Source organism: Pelophylax lessonae (assembly GCF_965119305.1).
Source record: "Pelophylax lessonae genome assembly, chromosome: 8".
NCBI lineage: Eukaryota > Metazoa > Chordata > Amphibia > Anura > Ranidae > Pelophylax > Pelophylax lessonae.
Window position 1 is genome coordinate 75948661 of NC_138775.1, and position 14944 is coordinate 75963604.

Here is a 14944-nt window from a genome sequence, read left to right on the forward strand (position 1 = left end):
TGAGGCTCCAATTGACATCATCCGCATAGTGGCGTGGGTTTTGCTCCCGTCAGTTATGAAAAATGGAGTGCTATGGCCGGGGCCTGGGCCTGCTGATCCCGCCTCTAACAGTCCTAGTGTAAGATCCCTTTGAGGGAGCTTCATTTTTTGGCAAGCTGGACAGCACCATAACACAGACCACAGTTGGAAAGTTGGGTCTTGTCTCAAGACCAGCGCCTGCTTGGCCTTTTGACGACACAGTCTAGAGGACAAAGTTCAGAGCGTGCGAGGGTTACACGTTTTTACAGACCAGATCTGGATTTTAGGAAGAGCTGGTGAAGAGGCCTGATATCCCCTTAGAAGTATGCTAAAAGCTTGACCTCGGGTGTCCAAGAAGCTACTGAGTTTGAGCCTTAGACTATTGGAACGTCAAAGCGGTCTTTTCAGGACACGCATGGTCCATCAGAAGTCCTCCTCACCTCGGATTCATTTCCACAAATTTTCTTCACTCTGAAATTAAGCATATACTCTTGTTTTATGTAAAGTCACTGGTGTCGCAAAGAGCTTCTGTGCCAGTCCCAGGATGTGAGAGATTTCAGGGCATGTACTCGCCTCTCTTTATGGTCATGAGTGGCTTGCGAAAGGCCAATTTTCGATCTTGCACACCTAAACCATTTTTCATCAAAAGGAGAAGTTCAAGATAGAAACATTGTCCCTGATTCATAGAGGGTCCAGCCAGGTAACTGGCTCATTTCCAATAGACCTAAAAATGCTTACTTTCATGTGCCCAATGTAGAAGACTTCTGCAAATTCCTTTGGTTCGCCAAAGGTCAATACCATCTCCACTTTGCTTGTCTACCATTCAGACTTCCAAAATCACCCTGTGTGTTTTAAGGATCTTATTGGTTGTTAAGGTCTTTATCAAAGCAAGGAGCATATGCCTGCATAGTTACTTGGATGTTCTTCTCCTACTGTCCCAAGACAGGGGCAGCTGCTCCTCCCAATTCGGCTGATTCTGGAAAAGAGACACCTGAAGCCCACTCAGTCTCTTGTGTCCCTCGGGGCTCAGTTCGATATAATCAAGAGGACCATTGCTTTGTCTCTGGATCCCAATGTTCTGGAACAGAATACTCCTGGCCCGATCGTCTTCCCACCCAGGCACCTTTCAGTGTCTAAAATGACCGACACTATGGTGTCTACAGTTCTGATGGTCAAGTGCAGGCAGCCCTTCCGGAAAGTGTTTCTCCAGCAGTGGGAGCCAGGACGCAGAATTCAGGTCATCTACATAATCTCAGTCATGAGTGTGAGTCCCCTGGAGGCTGCAATGGAGAAACTGGCTCATTTTCCATTCTTTTGCCCCATTTCCTGGTTCACGATCATGTCCGATACCACCCATATGGGACAGGGGGGGGGGGGCTTGCTGCCTGTCGGGGATAGCTCAAGGTAGGCAGGGCTGTCAATTATGGGCAGCCTTCTGCACCCTACAGGCCTTTCACCATATAATGAAGCAAGCTCAGTGCTCTTAGGCTAGTAAAAAAAACGACAGCGGTCTCCTACGTTAAAAGACAAACTGGGACTCACAGCCTGTTCTCTATTACAGGAAGAGGAGTCAATTGTGTTTTGGGCTCAGAGAAATCGAGCCTACATCTTAGAGGCTTATTTCCATAATATTCTAACAGGCTTTCTTTTCAGAGTCCAGTTGGACAACAAGGAATGGTCTCTACATGTGGAGGTTCTTCAGATGCATATGCCCTGATGGATCGTTGGAAATGCAGTGGGTCCTGTGTGTTTCTTCAAGTCCTGGTCATCCTCGGGTTTCTACGAAAACCCTGAACAGAAGTTGTGGAGGTAGTGGCAGTGATGCCATATTGGCTAATTAGGCCATGGTTCCCCCTGCTAACATTGTTCAGCTACAGGAACCCAGTGCCCCTTCTCATCAGGCCAGACCTTCTGTCACTGGGTGCCCAGCACGGTTACTTCTGATAGTCTGGTTCTTGAGATTGGTGGTCCTTGGCTGCTTCTCCAGAGTCATCTCCTCTCTCTTGAATGCTAGGAGAGTGAAAACAAACAAAGTTTATTGGAGAATCTGGTCAATGTCTGTGCAATACATGTCTGCTGCTGACAGATCATGTATTGATCTAGAAGTTCTAAATATTCTGGGCTTCCTTCAGTCATATTTAGGTCTGGCTCTATTGATCAGCTCCTTCAGAGTACAAGTGTCAGCTTTATCGGCCTTCACAGGTGTTTCCAGGTCCTGGAATCTTTTCCTGTCAAACAATTCTTCAAGAGAGCAACTAGGTTTAGACCTCAGAGTAAGCAGAGGTTTCCAAATGGAGTCGTCCTCTTGTTCTCTTTTCAACTCCCTCTCAGGAATTAATTGGAGCGGAATGGTCTATGGCTGCACCTGTTAAAGGCCTCTCTGTCATGTTCGCCTTTCTCCTGGCTATTATGTCAGCATTAAAACGCCTCAGAGATTGATTCACAGGTCATGGAGAACTTTTCTTAACGTTCATCCAGTCCGAGCAGTGGTTTTACCTGTGCTTGACTAAATTCCTAAGGGTACATCAGTCTTTCATGGGAACCAAGAAATTTTTCTACCAACCTTTGGAGTACTAACTTGCGTCCTTTAGACATGGGAAAGGTCGCCCTGTGGCTTAGTTGATTAAAGCCCATGTCTAGTAAACAGAAATCTGAGTTTGACTCTCAGCAGTGCCTTCCTTTGGTTCTAGGAAACTCTCAGATATTGTGAAGTTATATCTACAAGCTACATCTACCTTCAGGCTTCAGAACTAGTGATGAGCCAAACACCCCCCTGTTCGGTTTGCACCATAACATCTTAAACAGGGGAAATGAGAACATGCAAACTCCATTAAAGTCTATGGGACACAAACATGAAAAATCAAAAATCCTAATTTTAAAGGCTTAAATGCAAGTTATTGGCCGAAAAAAGTGTATGGAAACCTGGGTACTGCCCTGGGGGACATGAATCAAAGCAAAAAAAAAAAAAAATGTTTAAATTACTGTTTTACAGGAGCAGTGATTTTAATAATTCTTCGTTTGAATGATTTTTATTGCATTTTTCAGGAACAAACAGGTGAATTTACCAATATTACAGGTAAAATATAACCATAAGCACCTAGGTAGGGGAAAATAAAATAAAATACAATACAACAGGTTCAAGCAGGATATGAATGGTGTACAAGCAAGAAACGAATGGTGTACAAGCCATGCTCTCTGGCACCAGAAGTTGATATGACATGCAATTAACTATCACATTCAGATCCTGTCCCTGGGTGACATTCTAGTGCCATCTAGTGTCCAAAATGAGCAGTATCATTGTTGCATAGTGTAGTTCATAGTGTATAAAAATGAGATCAGTTACGGAAGTGTGTCCTATACCAAAGTACCCACTGTTGCCATTTGGATTGTTCTTTTTGATAGAGCTCATGGGTAGGTGTATTAATCAATTCAAATATGTAGTGAGTTTGAGTGGTATTGACAACCTCTAGGAGAGATGGAGGTTGATTGCATTTCCATTTCCGTGTAATGGTAAGCCTGGGTGCGAGGAGTAAGTTTAATGCCCCTGTGCGTGATCGCGGCGGGATGTTTTCGATTGTCAAGTTCAGCTGAGCTAGCTCAGGTGTCGGAGGAACTGGGAGTTCTATTATTTAGGAAAGTAGTGTGAATACTTCAACCCATAGTGTAAGTATGGGGGGACAGTCCCACATAATATGTTTAAGTGTACCTGCTTGTCCACACCCCCTCCAACAAGTGGATGGGGAGTCATGATCAAATTTAGCTATGATAGTTGGTGTAAGGTACCATCTGAGGGAGATTTTCAGGTGTAATTCCCTGAGCGATGCACTGTGGCTTTATAGCTTTATGTAAATGCTGTCCTCCATTGGTATGGGCTGAATGTGGCTCCAAGGTCCTGCTCCCATTTTACAAGGGGAGGGGTCTTAGCGAATTAATTTTTTTCCCCCAGTAAGGGGTAAATAAGCAATATGCCTTTGGCCACTTGCAAAGTAAATGTCAGATAGCTCCATATTTTAATTGGAACCTGGGCACGAAGTTGGGGATTTTGATGTAGACAGGAAGCAATTTGGTGGTATCGGAACCATTCCGAGGGACCTAGGTGCAATTCATAGGACAATTGCGAAAAGGATTTGAGAGAGCCATTAGAATAGAGTGCATCTAATAGTATAGGGGCGGTGTGGATCCATGAGTTCAAGTTGATGTTGGAGACGAGCTGGAGTATGCTCAATAGCGGAAGATTTATAGTGGTTAGTGGTGGTAAAGTCCAATTGCTGTGTATCAGGCGGTGCCATGATAATTCAGATGCCCTAATTGTCGGGAATAGGTAAGAGGGAAATTTTTTTCCTCTTTTCCTACTACACAACCAGGTGGAGAGATTCTTGTGAGGAGTTAATTCCCATTTTATACACCCCCAGAGAGTATCTGAGGGGTCTTGAAACCATGCACTTAGTTGTGACAGTATGGTTGCTAAATAGTACTCATCTAGGTTAGGCAAAGAGGCTCCCCCCACTGTTTTATTTTTCAGTAATGTGAGCCGAGCACATCTGGCTTTTTTTCCTTGCCACAGATAACGGGTCAGCAAGGATTACAGTGATTGTGTGAAGGACTTGGGGATGGGTATGGGCAGGGATCTGTAGAGATACAGTAATTTGGGCAAAGTGCACATCTTAAAGGCTGCTAACCTTCCCGACCATGTGAGTTCAAATTTGGACAGGGACTGGAGTTCTTTGGTCATTTGGGACTTAAAGGGGACGTAGTTTGCTTGGAAGAGGTGCTTAGTATGTCTCGTGAGGGTTATACCCAGGTATGTAATGCCCGCATCAGCCCATTTATATGGGAAAGAGCGTGTGAGTAGGTTTCTAGTTGTGCCATCCACCCCTAGGTCCAGAATGTTGGACTTAGCTTCATTTACTTTATATAGAGAGATTGATCCGAACTCTGAGAGGATGTATTTAATCCTTGGTAAGGAGGCAGTGGGATTTGAAATCATCAAAATAACATCATCAGTGAAAAGGATGATTCGATGTTCCTGGGGACCTACGCTAATGCCAGCAATGTGCAGATCCAAGCTAATTTTCTGGGCTAAGGGCTCAATAGCCAGATTAAAGATGAGGAAAGAGAGAGGGGACAGCTTTGTCTTGTACCATTCGTAATATTGAATGGACTAGACAGCATGTTATCTATTAGGACTTGGGCAGATGGATGCACGTATAGAGCAAGTATAGCCGAATGCATCCTGCCTTCTATACCGAAGCGTCTGAGCACTTCTTGGAGATAACCCCAATGGACTCTATCTGCATCCAAGGAGAGAAGCAGAGAAGGCATTCTGGAGATATCGGCGGCGTGTTGTATAATATTATGAGTCTCCTCATTGCATCTGCTGACTGCCTACCTTTTGTGAATCCTGCTTGATTTTCCTGTAGGTAAAGATGCAATGGTGGTGCAAATTTCCTCTATCGTGAAGGGGGCATTTAATTGTGCAACTTGATCGGAGGATAAAGTAGGAAGGGCTATGTTATCAAGAAAAGTGTTGATGAGTTCTGGGGTAGGGGGTGTGGTGAGGGAGGACTTGAGGTTATACAGCGAATCATAATAGTTACTAAAGGCATTTGCAATATCCCTGGGGTCGTGTAGTAATTTGCCCATGGAGGGGTTTTATGATAGATTTAATTTTAGTTTGAGTACATTGGCTATTTATCTTGGTGGCTCTGCCCCCCCGCCCCATAGCACCTTGCCCCCATGTTGATGGGGACAGGGGTCTCTTCCTGACATCCATGGGCTGTGGTTGTGGGGTCTGTTGGGGGGAGGCTTAGCGGAATCTGGAAGCTCCCTTTAACAAGGAGGCCCCCAGATCCCCCCCCCCATGTGAATAGATATCGGGTACATCGTACCCCTACCCATTCACCAGAAAAGTGTACAAAAAAAATGAAAGACAAAAACCAGTTTTGGAAAAGTCCTTTATTAAAAAATAAAAAATAGTGTCCCCCGATGATCAGTCGCCCGCCCGAAAAATAGAAAAAAAGAAAAAAAAGAAGCTCCTGCTTCTCCGGACGCTTCGCACACTATGAGCTGTCTTGATTTTGACAGCTCTTGTATAGGGACCTGATGTCACGAGTCGCCCCACAATGCACTGCTCAGGTGCAGTGAATAACTTACATGACATCAGTAATTTATTCACTGCACCTGAGCAGTGCATTGTGGGGAGGCTCGTGACGGCAGGTTCCTATAAAAGAGCTGTCAAAATCAAAACAGCTCAGAGCGTGAGAAGCGTCCGTAGAAGCAGGAGCTTCTTTTTTTTTTTTCTATTTTTCGGGCGGGCGGGCAGGCGACTGATCATCGGGGGCACTATTTTTTTATTTTTTAATAAAGGACTTTTCCAAAACTGGCTTTTGTCTTTATTTTTTTGTACACTTTTTGGTGAATGGGTAGGGGTATGATGTACCCGATATCCATTCACATAGGGGGGGGTCAGGATCCGGGGGCCCCCTTGTTAAAGGGGGGTTCCAGATTCTGATAAGCCTCCCCCCACAGACCCCCACAACCACAGCCATTGGTTGTCGGGAAGAGACCCCTGTCCCCATCAACATAGAGGCAAGGTGCTTTGGGGTGGGGAGGACAAAGCACACACCCCCCCCATGTTGAGGGCATGTGGCCTGGTATGGTTCAGGACGGGGGGGGCTTGCTCGCCCCCACCCCCATCCTGGCCAGCCAGGCTCTGTGCTAAGATAAGGGTCTAGTATGGATTTTAGGGGGATTTTTCAGCAATACTGTCATAAACTGATATAAACCGAAGTAGATAGATAGATAGATAGATAGATAGATAGATAGATAGATAGATAGATAGATAGATAGATAGATAGATAGATAGATAGATAGATAGATAGATAGATAGATAGATAGATAGATAGATAGATAGATAGATAGATAGATAGATAGATAGATAGATAGATAGATAGATAGATAGATAGATAGATAGATAGATAGATAGATAGATAGATAGATAGATAGATAGAGATAACTTTGTGGTATACACTGCACTATCTGATCTCAACAGACTGTAAAAAGCAAAAATATCTCTCCCTGCCAGCAATGTATTATTAACTATAGAATTCCACTTAATCACCTGCTGACCAAGGGAATTAAGCCCACAACCTCACAATTACAAGTCTGGTATTCTACCACCTATGCCACCATCAAGCACACTTAGGCTGAACATACTTTTCCTGCCTAACTAACTCCTATCTCACCCTACACACAGTGGATAAGATAAAAGTTAGGGAGAGTATGGTCAGCTTAAGCAGGCTTATCGGTGGCGTAGGTGGTAGAATACCAGGCTTGCAATGAGATGCCTGTGGGTTCAATTTCCTCAGCCAGCAGGTGATTTATTGGAATCAGAGGTCAGAGTACATGATAATGCAGGAACTCAAAGTTCCCACAAAGAAGCCCATTTGTTTGTCATTTGACTACAAGCAAACAGCCAATGTCCGAGTCAAACTCGAAGCTCATCCCTATTCAAAACGCCTGTTTATTCTTTTTGCCGGAAAGGAAAAAGGGATGACTGTGACATGGATTGTCTGGGCCATCTGACAGACTCACAGAGCTGAAGGCTTGACTCCTTTTGCGATGGTGACCACTAACTCGACCAGGAGTGTTTCTACATTCTGGGCAGCTTTGCAGCATGTGGTTCCCAATGTAATCAGTAGGGCGGCCTTATGGTCCCTGATCAATAAATGTATGGCTCATTATTGTGTAAAGCCGGCCTCTGTATCTTCTGTTAATTTTTTGTTTACAAATCCTGGCGGTAAACCCTTTTCTTTTGTTCTGTAATTGTCCACCCAGGTGTGTATGGCTAGTTATTTCAAATGTGTATGTTACCATGGAGTCTGTCAGGAAAACAGAAAATTTCCTACCAAATACTTACCGTAATTTTCCTTTCCTGATGGACTCTATGGCAGCAGGAGTTTCCTCCCAGAGTCAAAAGTAGGCTAGTTACTGAACGTGGCCTCTGGCTCAGAGCAAAGGTTTATGGGAGTGATGTCCTATAGGGGAGGAGTGGAGGTGGGGTTAACCCATACCTATGCTGCCATGGTGTTCATCAGGAAAGGAAAATTACGATAAGTTTTTGATAGGAAGTTTTCTGTTTTTTCTCACATGCCATGAAGCTGTGGTTGCTTTAAACATCACAAATTTTCTAAGACTTTGGGCCTAATTCACTAAAGAATATTCACGTACGCATGTGCATGGATCATGCCTGCACAAGCAAATTGTATGCCTAAAAATTTACTAGTGATCTGCAATTTGTGCCTGCACACAGGTTACACAGAATATACAAAAAATTTACAAGTGGGGTTTGTGATGAAATCTATCTTCCAGTATCCAGCTGTAAAACAGCTAAGCTGTTGTGTGCCAAAAAAAAAAAAATGGGATTTGGCATTTTCTCTGCACTGTTAATGTTTTAAAATGCACACACTATGTAAGAATAAATTCACATCAAGAGTGCACAGCTATCATTGAAACTGGTTCCTATTACTCATAGGTGATGGACAGCACGACGTGGGGAGAGGGGAGTAGGGACCTGATGGGTCTGACTGGCTTGCCTACAGGAGACAGAAGCAACAGAAATGAGAGATTTGTGTGTATGCTACTAAAGGGAGAAAGCCAAATAGACACCAGACAGAGCCTGCAGGGCATTGTCACCTAACTCTACTCAGCACCCCCTGCCAGAAGCATTGCTGTAGGAGCAGTCATCAGAGGACAGCCAGTATACAGGTAGATATTCATCAAGCATCAGAATGGTAAGCAGGCTTTTGGCAACTCTCCTGTGTGTTGAACGTTGCTTACCTGTCTGAGGGCAGCGCTTCATTGGCAAAACTTTATTTAAAGGGTACCTTCTCACCCTCTCATTCTCAAGGATTTCAGGACACCTTGCGAAAATATCTTTACCCTTGTGGATTACAAATAGCTTCACTGGAAGGTAAAGCATTCCACATTTGAATTTAATAGGTCTCACCATCGCAGAGTGTATGGCAGATTCACCCACTGGCCAGTGATCAGATAGCATCTGTAGATTGTAATCATGCCCAGTTGCTAGCTGCATCTCCCTACTCCATATCAAGAATACTTATCTCATTCAGCATTCTTTATACTGCTTGCAGTGTTGTTCTACAATTATCTAGTGCACCTGAGGCAAGGCCTCTTACAGGTGGCAAAAAGAATGGACTCCTGTATTATTGCTCTATTATACCAATGTTACAGTATTTACCACTTGGCTTCAATTCTGTTCAGTTAGTTCAATCAATGCTTTTCTGCAGTTCTTTTTTTTTTTTAAACAATATGTTTTTATTAAGGTTATAAAAGATTACAAAGAGTTAAAAAGTAAAGACAACCCAAAGGTGATAACAGAGGTATGGGTCAGGTGGACCACATCTTACAGAGCACGAAGAATAATGCAAAAAAACACGTACAGATGCACAGTAATGGTGCAAAAACTTGTTTAAGCACATACCATGCATAATAAAGTGCTGGCTAAACCATGAGTCTAAGAATCAACAAGGTAAGTCAGGTTCTCAGATATTCGATAGTATATAATGGAGTGGGCTTCATGAGGTTTAATTCCATAATGACACAGAGCCTAAGTGGTGTTAAGAGGTAGGAACACCATAGGGCTAATGAGGCACATGAGGGAACGGGTGCAATAGTAGAGGGCAAGGGAGGAAAGGGAGAAAGAGGGGGACTTTAGAGTAGTTGCATGAAAAAAAATAGGTGAAAAAAGGGAAAAGAAAAAGAAGTAGGGGGGAGGCAGGAGAGAAAAAAGAGGACTCTCCGGCCATATGGGCGCGTAGGTGTGCATAACCAAGAAGTTTGTTGTCTGATTAAACAGGAGGTCAAAGGAAATCCCTGGGATAGGTAGACAGCAAATTCAGGACTGTCCCTGAAGAGTAACTGGGGAGCCAGGTTTCCATAAATTTAGGATGTTGGTCATGCAACTGTGCTGACACTTCTTCCATTCTCATGAGTCTGTTTAACTCAGTTATACAGTACATTCAGGTATGGAAAGTTGTTTTTGAGATTTCCAATGCCTCAGTATTAGTGCCTTGGCGGTCACCAAGAAGAAGCTCAAAAGCCCCCTATTAGTGGCAGACAGGGAATCAGGAAACATAGACAGTAGAATAACTTCAGGGGACCGAGGAACTGGGTCCAAGGTGAACAAGTTGTAGATTTGAATACCATTATCTCAGAAAAGGCTTTAAACAGGGCATACTGACCAGATGTGACCCATGGTGCCTGGGTGGGAGAGACGGCACCAGAAGTGATCAGATACACTTGGAAATATCCAATGTAGAAAAGCAATGATACCATCTCAAAATCACTTCATAGTTATGCTCTTGCATAGCTCCGAACTGTCCTCGATTCCGAGGTACTGTCCCTGATTTAGAACAAAGTCCCTCTATCCCTCTTTCATCCTCATTTGTTCCTCATTTTGGCGTGATCTATATAATTGTATATAATTGTATATAAAATGTAGTTTTTATCTTTCAAAAAGTGTTTTCCAGTACTAAACCTTTAAACCAATTTCTAAATGACTGCATTTGTAAATTGAAAAAAGAAAAATGCACAAAGGAATAGTGGTGATAAATAAAACACTAGATGAATAAAAATAAAACAATAAAACAGGTTTCACTAATCATATTTTTTTATAATTCCCCTTTAAGGGGGCATGGCAGGGGGTCTTTCATATGCCTACATACTTGTGCTAAAGGGTGTACCTCATCCCCATCTCAAAAAGTTGGAAGGTATGCTCTTGGGCTAAACTTGCAAAGGAAAGTGTGCATTATTATGCAGGATTTGTGGACTCCTCCTTTGTGAAAATGGTACCCAGATCTTTTCCCCACTCTGTTAAGTAAGCAGACAGATTAATGATAGGTTGTGGTGAGAAAAAAGTTGTAAAGGATAGAGACAGTGTGGGAAGGGGATTGGTCGGGAGAAAAAGAACTCTGGGTTGCCAAGGGGTCACAAAGGGAGAGAATGAATGGGCCAAAAGTGGTTTCAGGAAGACCTCTGATACAAATATTGTTTCATCTCCCTTTAAATCATCCAACTACATAGAGAGGGCTTGGATGATGTTATGTTGAGTGGATTGCCGGAGCTTGAAGTTGATCCACTGCTTTATATATAGGAGGCAAGACGGTGTCATCTAGGTGGGTGTAAAAAGACTGGAGCCCCTATCTAATCTCCTGCATGTCATTGCGGTAGTTGGCCTCATATCTATGAAACATGACCTTGATGACTACCGTAGTGGTTAGAAAAGCAGAACATTAATGGAGAGCTGGCAGGTGCTATGGTGTCATCCATCTCACCAAACATCTCCTTCAATGTACAGGAGTCAGCAGGAGAGTGAGTAGACAGCCCTCTTTTCTGTTACTTTGGCAAATGACTGCAGGAAACGCAAAATCAGTAATGTGTGTACAATCACTGCCCCTCCCCTCTGCATGTCAGGCTTGTTTCAGTACAGCCACGCTCAAAATTTATGAAGTCACATTCCTCCCACTTATATACGTTTATTTAAGTGGGTCGAATCTGACTTTATACATTTTATGCGCGGCACATATAAGGATTATATACTTTAGTAGCAATATTGTTGTAATGGAGTGCCTGAAGCCTCTTTTCTTCTTCCTTAGTAATCCATCCTAAATCTATTATTTCAGTACAGCCAGCCTAGTGAGTTCTGTGAGAGAGCCTGCAAGTAGAGAGAGAGCCGCGAATAACAGCAATTCTGGAAGCTAATAGCAGCATGGAGGAACTTAGCTGAGTCTCAGCCCTTTATTGCTGTTACTGGAAGGAGAGCGAACAGCTTCCCTGTCCTACTGCCAATTATTGTAGGTGAGGTTATTTCAGCAGAGGAGAGCTTACATCAAACAGCCTGACAACATGTATTTTAGAAAGGGGGGAGGGACTTGGAATGCAGGGACTATAAGTTAACAATATGTAGAAGTCTGAAACACTCTTGCCGCGCTAATAGGTGAGCAGTGTTATTCAAAAAAAGTGTACCATAATAAATAAAAAAGAAGAAAATATAAAATTAAAAAGAAAAAAACAACAGGCCCAAGTAAGTCCAAATTTGTGAAGAAATGGGATGTTGTAGAATTTTTCCAATCCGAAAGGCATGACACCCAGGTGTACCTCCACCATAGAAAAAAGGAATCTTACCAGAACATGTGAACCTTTTGTATGGGAAGAAGGCTATACAGATTGATATATCATCTGTAAAAAGGACCAGTTTCTCCACCATAGCTTCACCAATGGTTACCAGAGTCTCTGGATCAGCAACAGGAGATGTTCCATCAACTGCAATCAACAGGTGTCCTGGAGCATGACCAAAAAAAAAGAACTTCAGTTTGGCATTTTCACCTTGGGCACTAGAAGACCTTGTCCTGCCACTGTCGGAAGGACACAACCAAGCGCATAGCATACGGGTTGTTTTAACATGCCGTTTTGTTTGGCAGAGTACTCATGTTTAGCACGGGGGTCATGTTTTTTTATGCTAAGTAAAATATAATGTATCGTGCAGCAATAGGAGGCACAAAAGCATTTGTCACTTATCCATTGCAAGGATTTAAAGAGCACTGTCTCATTGTATTTATGTTGAGATTACCACTATGTATTATTGCAGTAGGTGGTACGTATATAGAGTAATATTTATCTTTTCAAATTTTAGAATGTCCTAAACATAGACAAAGGGGTTACTTTCCGAACCATGTGACTGGTTGTTTTGCAGGGTTTTCATGTTTGAGACAGTTTGTTGTTAATAGAATTATAATAGTCAGCAGTACATTGTTAGAGTGGAAAACCCTGTTGTCAAACCACTCACAAACACGATGGGAAACGTTTTTCCACCAAAAGAGTATTCAATAGCAGAATTTGTTCTCATTTAAACAGATCTGAAATGTAACTGACAGAGCCATTGTTGTGGGTCTAAAAATACTGAAGTAGCAACTTTCCATGTAATGCAGGCCTTGAATGACATTCAAAGCCATCAAACGTCAATTTGATTTCCTAACAGAAAAAAGGTATTACTACTAACTGAGGCCATGCCTCATATCGAAGAAAAAAATGTTTCTGATCCCTTAAACAGACACTATTTGTTCTAGATATAAGATCTCCTGCATCATGTTACTGTATAAACAAGTTCAAGAGGGTCTTTAATTTAATGGATATATGTACAATTTCCTCTTTAGGACCATGAAAATAGAGAGTAGTATAGATGAGTTGGGGATTTTACTGAGAGGAGCATCTCTCCTTTCCCCTTACTTTCTCATTTCTTCCTCTTTCTTATACTTTCTTTATCTATACTCAAGTGGCTGAACTATCAGGGTCACAAAGGTCACACTTGCAATTGGAGGGAAGAAACGACAGAAAAAGGAGAAGAAATCAATAGGCAAAGGTATTTTTAATCTAAGTGACATACAATTTGATGAGGAGGAGTTGAAAATACTAGATCTGGGGCTCAAATATGCCCCAGGGAAGAATCTAGACAAATTTGAGGCCTACATAGACCTCAATAAATATGTTAGAAAGTTAAACATCAAAAAACATTTCACATTAAAACAAAAGCAAACACAAAGATCCACGCACAGTGAATATAAACACACGACTTTGAAAAATCGCTCCACGTTTAACCCCAAAAATCCTCACAATGAGAATCTGGAGGTCTTTAAACGGATGGTGGAAGCAGATATTAGAGCATTAAGAATTCAGAACAGAAAAGAAAAAAACACATGGGATACCATCAAAAAACTGGAAAAAAGAAAAGGAGTGGTAATAAGGCCAGCGGACAAAGGAGGAGGACTGGTGATTCTAAACAAAAAGGACTATGAGGAGGAAATGGAGAATCTTCTTAATACAAAAGACACCTACATTAAGCTGAAGGGAAATCCAAAACAAGCATTTGAGAAAACTCTACATGAATACGTGAAGAAGGGGAACGAGATGGGGATTTTAAACAATAAGGAAGCCAAGTACATTTGCCTAGAGAAACCAAAGACCCCAGTCATCTACTACATTCCAAAGATACACAAAAATGACAAGAAGCCACCAGGCCGCCCCATTGTAAGCGGAATTAATTCTGTACATTCAAGGTTAGGGGAATACCTTGACCAATTCCTGCAGCCTCTAGTCCCAGTGGGTAAATCCTACCTAAGGGACAGCAAGCAATTGCTCGCCGAGATCAAAGATTTGGAAATAGAGGAGAGTGACATCTTGGTGACAATAGATGTCAACTCCCTCTATACAAACATCAAGCAACAAGATGGCCTACAAGCAGTGGATTGGGCCCTTCACACCCACACGAATATGAAGGAAGCACAGATTGGATTCATATTAGAAGGATTAAAAACAGCAATGGAATCCAATTATTTTTGGTATAAGGGAAGTTATTTTGTACAGAAGAAAGGCGTAGCCATGGGGGCTAAGTATGCCCCCAGTGTGGCAAACGTTTTCATGCAAAAGTGGGAGGAGGAGCAGGTGTTCAGTATACCCAGGAATGAGCTGAAATACTACCGTCGATACATTGACGATATCATTATCGTTTGGAAGGGAAATGAGGATTCCTTACAAGAATTCTTCGACGAAATCAACACTAATATATATGGGATCACTTTTTCAGGAAATTTTCATCGTGAACATATTGCGTTTCTGGACTTAGAACTAACCAAAAAAGATGGCAGACTCACCAGCAAAACATTTTTTAAGAAAACCGACAGGAACGGGTACATTCCTAAAAATAGCTGCCACCACCCCAAGTGGTTAGGCAACATCCCCAAAGGGCAACTGATGAGGATTAGGAGAAATTGCAGTGACCCAACGGATTTTGAGACGCAAGCTGAGATATTGATTGATAGGTTTGTTGAGAAAGGATACAAACGCAGTGAAC

The 14944-nt window shown here is 42.5% G+C and overlaps 1 protein-coding gene across 1 annotated transcript in view; it reads right to left on the reverse strand.

Moving 5' to 3' along the window:
* Positions 1-1915: 1915 nt before the first annotated feature.
* The window catches only part of LOC309562151 (uncharacterized protein), a gene marked incomplete at both ends in the record, with an annotated part of 80695 nt that continues 67666 nt past the window's right edge, over positions 1916-14944 (reverse strand). The window contains 3 exons of the mRNA XM_082266274.1: positions 1916-2028; positions 8857-8982; positions 12223-12452. Of these exons, the coding sequence (XP_082122400.1) occupies positions 1916-2028; positions 8857-8982; positions 12223-12452 (469 nt within the window). The remainder of the gene's footprint in view (positions 2029-8856; positions 8983-12222; positions 12453-14944) is intronic.